The sequence below is a fragment of the Austrofundulus limnaeus genome, unplaced genomic scaffold, assembly GCF_001266775.1.
Source record: "Austrofundulus limnaeus strain Quisiro unplaced genomic scaffold, Austrofundulus_limnaeus-1.0 Scaffold102, whole genome shotgun sequence".
NCBI lineage: Eukaryota > Metazoa > Chordata > Actinopteri > Cyprinodontiformes > Rivulidae > Austrofundulus > Austrofundulus limnaeus.
The window spans coordinates 91,750-94,289 of NW_013952504.1; the positions used below are offsets into that span (position 1 = coordinate 91,750).

The following is a 2,540-nucleotide window of genomic DNA, read 5'->3' on the forward strand; positions in this document are numbered from 1 at the left end:
GTGTGTGTGTGTGTGTGTGTGCGTGTGTGTGTGTTGGATGGGGCTGGGGTGATGGCTGCATGTGAGAACACAAATGTGGTCTACTGTAGTGGACCTTTCACTGTGTTTAATCAGATCCCCAGAAAGTCTTCATCACATGTTTTCCATCACATTCTGCCATCTTTGCACTTCACTCCGGCATCTCTCCAGAGTATTTGTAGTTGTGAAAATATGTCTGACATGAAAGACTTTTTGCGGGGCATTTCTGGGGGTGTAAAGTCTGAATCTGCTGGGTTTCATTTAAAGGTGGTGTCAGAGCCAAACTTAAATTATTAGGCTGCTGAAATTCATTGTATATTTTGACTGTGTGTAGTTGTTGTTGTTTTGTTTTTTATCTGATTCACAGAAAATGTTTTGTCCAAAGCGCAATAGCAAAAAAAGAAATTTGGCAATTTTTTTAACACCATAAACGTGACATTTATTTGCAGTTCTGGTAGGAACATCCAGATTTTGATGTGTTTTGTTTGCAGAGACTCTAAAAGCAGGAATAGGATGAATGAGTCAAACAAACAGTTTTTTTTTGTTTTATTCATTTTTTTTATTTAGCCTTTTTCAGGCACGTTCTATCTTTTTTTGTGTGTTTTTTACACAAAGCACGGGCCGTTTTAAGATCCAAATTTGCAGCAATGGCGACTTTTCTATTCTAACCGGAAAGTTCATTAAAACTAAATCAGTCAAAAGCAGTCTGAACAGTTTACTCCGAACCAAAACAACTGTTTTGCTGATGTGCAGCTAGCGGTGACAGAAATGTTTTTATTATTTTTTTAGAAAGAAAATCTCTCAAACTGTAATGTGGCAGAAATTAAGAACACATGCTCACTCATTTTTTCTTGTAAACGTGGGTGAAATCTTGTGTATTTTTTTTTAGGAAAAAACACGCAAATGGAAAATTTATCATTAATCTTTCTTCATGTTCATAATTTCCCTGATGTTTTGACCAAAAAATATAAACAATTTCACAAACTACACGCTAAACAGCTAAAAATAGCGAATTCTTTCTTTCTTACAGGCTGATCCTATTTTGTATTTCTCATATTTTCTGTCTTTGTGAGTAATTATCAGAAGACTGATGAGGGGCTTTTCTTACTTGTTGATGGCGTTCTTTAAGTACTGCTGCAGCCACTTGGTCTCTGGGTTGATGCAGACTTCTCTGTTGCTCTTCAGCTTCGCACTGTGGGAGAAAACGGGAAAATTAGAAATTAATTACGTCCCGTTTCCTGAGAGAGACGTATTTTTGTGTGATCATTCCTGTGTGACATGCAGATGGACTTTTAATTCTTCGGTTTCTGCTTTCACTGATGTTTTTCTGAAGTTAAAGCAGCAGAGATAAAGAGGAAAGTTGAGTTTCGTCCAAACTCACATACAATAGATCAGGTTCAAGGACATCACTGCGGGATATTTATACTTCGGGGCCTCTTTTGCAGCTCAACATCTGGTGATGGTGTACATTATGCTGCGACTGCATTTAATTTATTGGCTGTGTGCTTAATCAAACTTACACAGAACATCTTAGCAACCACAAAAAATGTAACATTTCAATTAAAGAAGCTCATTTCGATTCACACTACATGTCCTTTACAATAAGTATTTTTTTAGCAATCGTGCAAAATAATTTCTGCTCACAAGTTAAATGTTCTGTAACTTATCCTCTCTGAACACTTTTTTTAAAAATTGCTTTGGAAATCCCATATTTTGAAAGAGATTATTTCATAAAGTGAAAAGACGCACCAGTTTTGACACATTTTTTTGACATTTTCACGTTTCTTTAGTTTTTCTCACACTGCTAAGATTTTACTGGTTTCCAGACATGTTTTTTTTTTACATTGTTATAGTTTATTTTCCCCTCAAATTTTCTTTTCTTTTCTCTTCAGTAGAATTTTCAGTAGGACTCATTGCCAGCCATTTTTATAGATTATTTCTTCTTTTTTTTTTAAGATTTGTTTTTCTCTTCCTGCTTTCTGCCACTGTTGTGCTGAAAGACTTCAGATCTGGACCATAAACGCAATGTTTTAAAAGTGATTGACAAACTATAAATTTGTTTACTATCTTATTTGGTAGAGTGGTAGAGCTGCACTACAGTGGGATCAGAAAGTCACAGGTTTGATTCCCTGCCCACATGTTTTGGTGTCCGTGCGCAAGACACCCAATGTCCATCTACTCCTCAGATGCTTAAAAAATGCCCGCTGCTCCACTTTGGTGTTTCTCACATGAGATGTGTGAAATGCACAAATCTCATCACAAATAAAGTACATTTATATTTTCTTTTCTTTTTAATTGATTCCAAAAGAAGCAGCAGTGAAGAAACTTTATGACGTAATTGTCTCTTTAATGTTTTACTTATTTTTAGTCGGTCAGTTCTTTCTTTCATTTTGTCTCGAAAACTTAATAAACCTTGCAGTCCATCTGTGCAGCTCTTCAGGACAGATGTTTTTTATGGTTCATTGTGCAAGAAACAGATTATTTATGTTAATAAACCTAAATATACTAAAAATAAAATACTA

At 35.3% G+C, this 2,540-nt stretch overlaps 1 protein-coding gene across 2 annotated transcripts in view; it reads right to left on the reverse strand.

Annotated features, from left to right (window-relative positions):
* The window catches only part of LOC106521077 (stromal cell-derived factor 1), a gene marked incomplete in the record, with an annotated part of 11,346 nt that overhangs the window by 3,306 nt on the left and 5,500 nt on the right, over positions 1-2,540 (reverse strand). The window contains 1 exon segment of one of the 2 annotated variants that reach the window (XM_014013484.1): positions 1,127-1,210. In XM_014013484.1, coding sequence (XP_013868938.1) covers positions 1,127-1,210 — 84 coding nt within the window. 2 annotated transcript variants of the gene reach the window in all.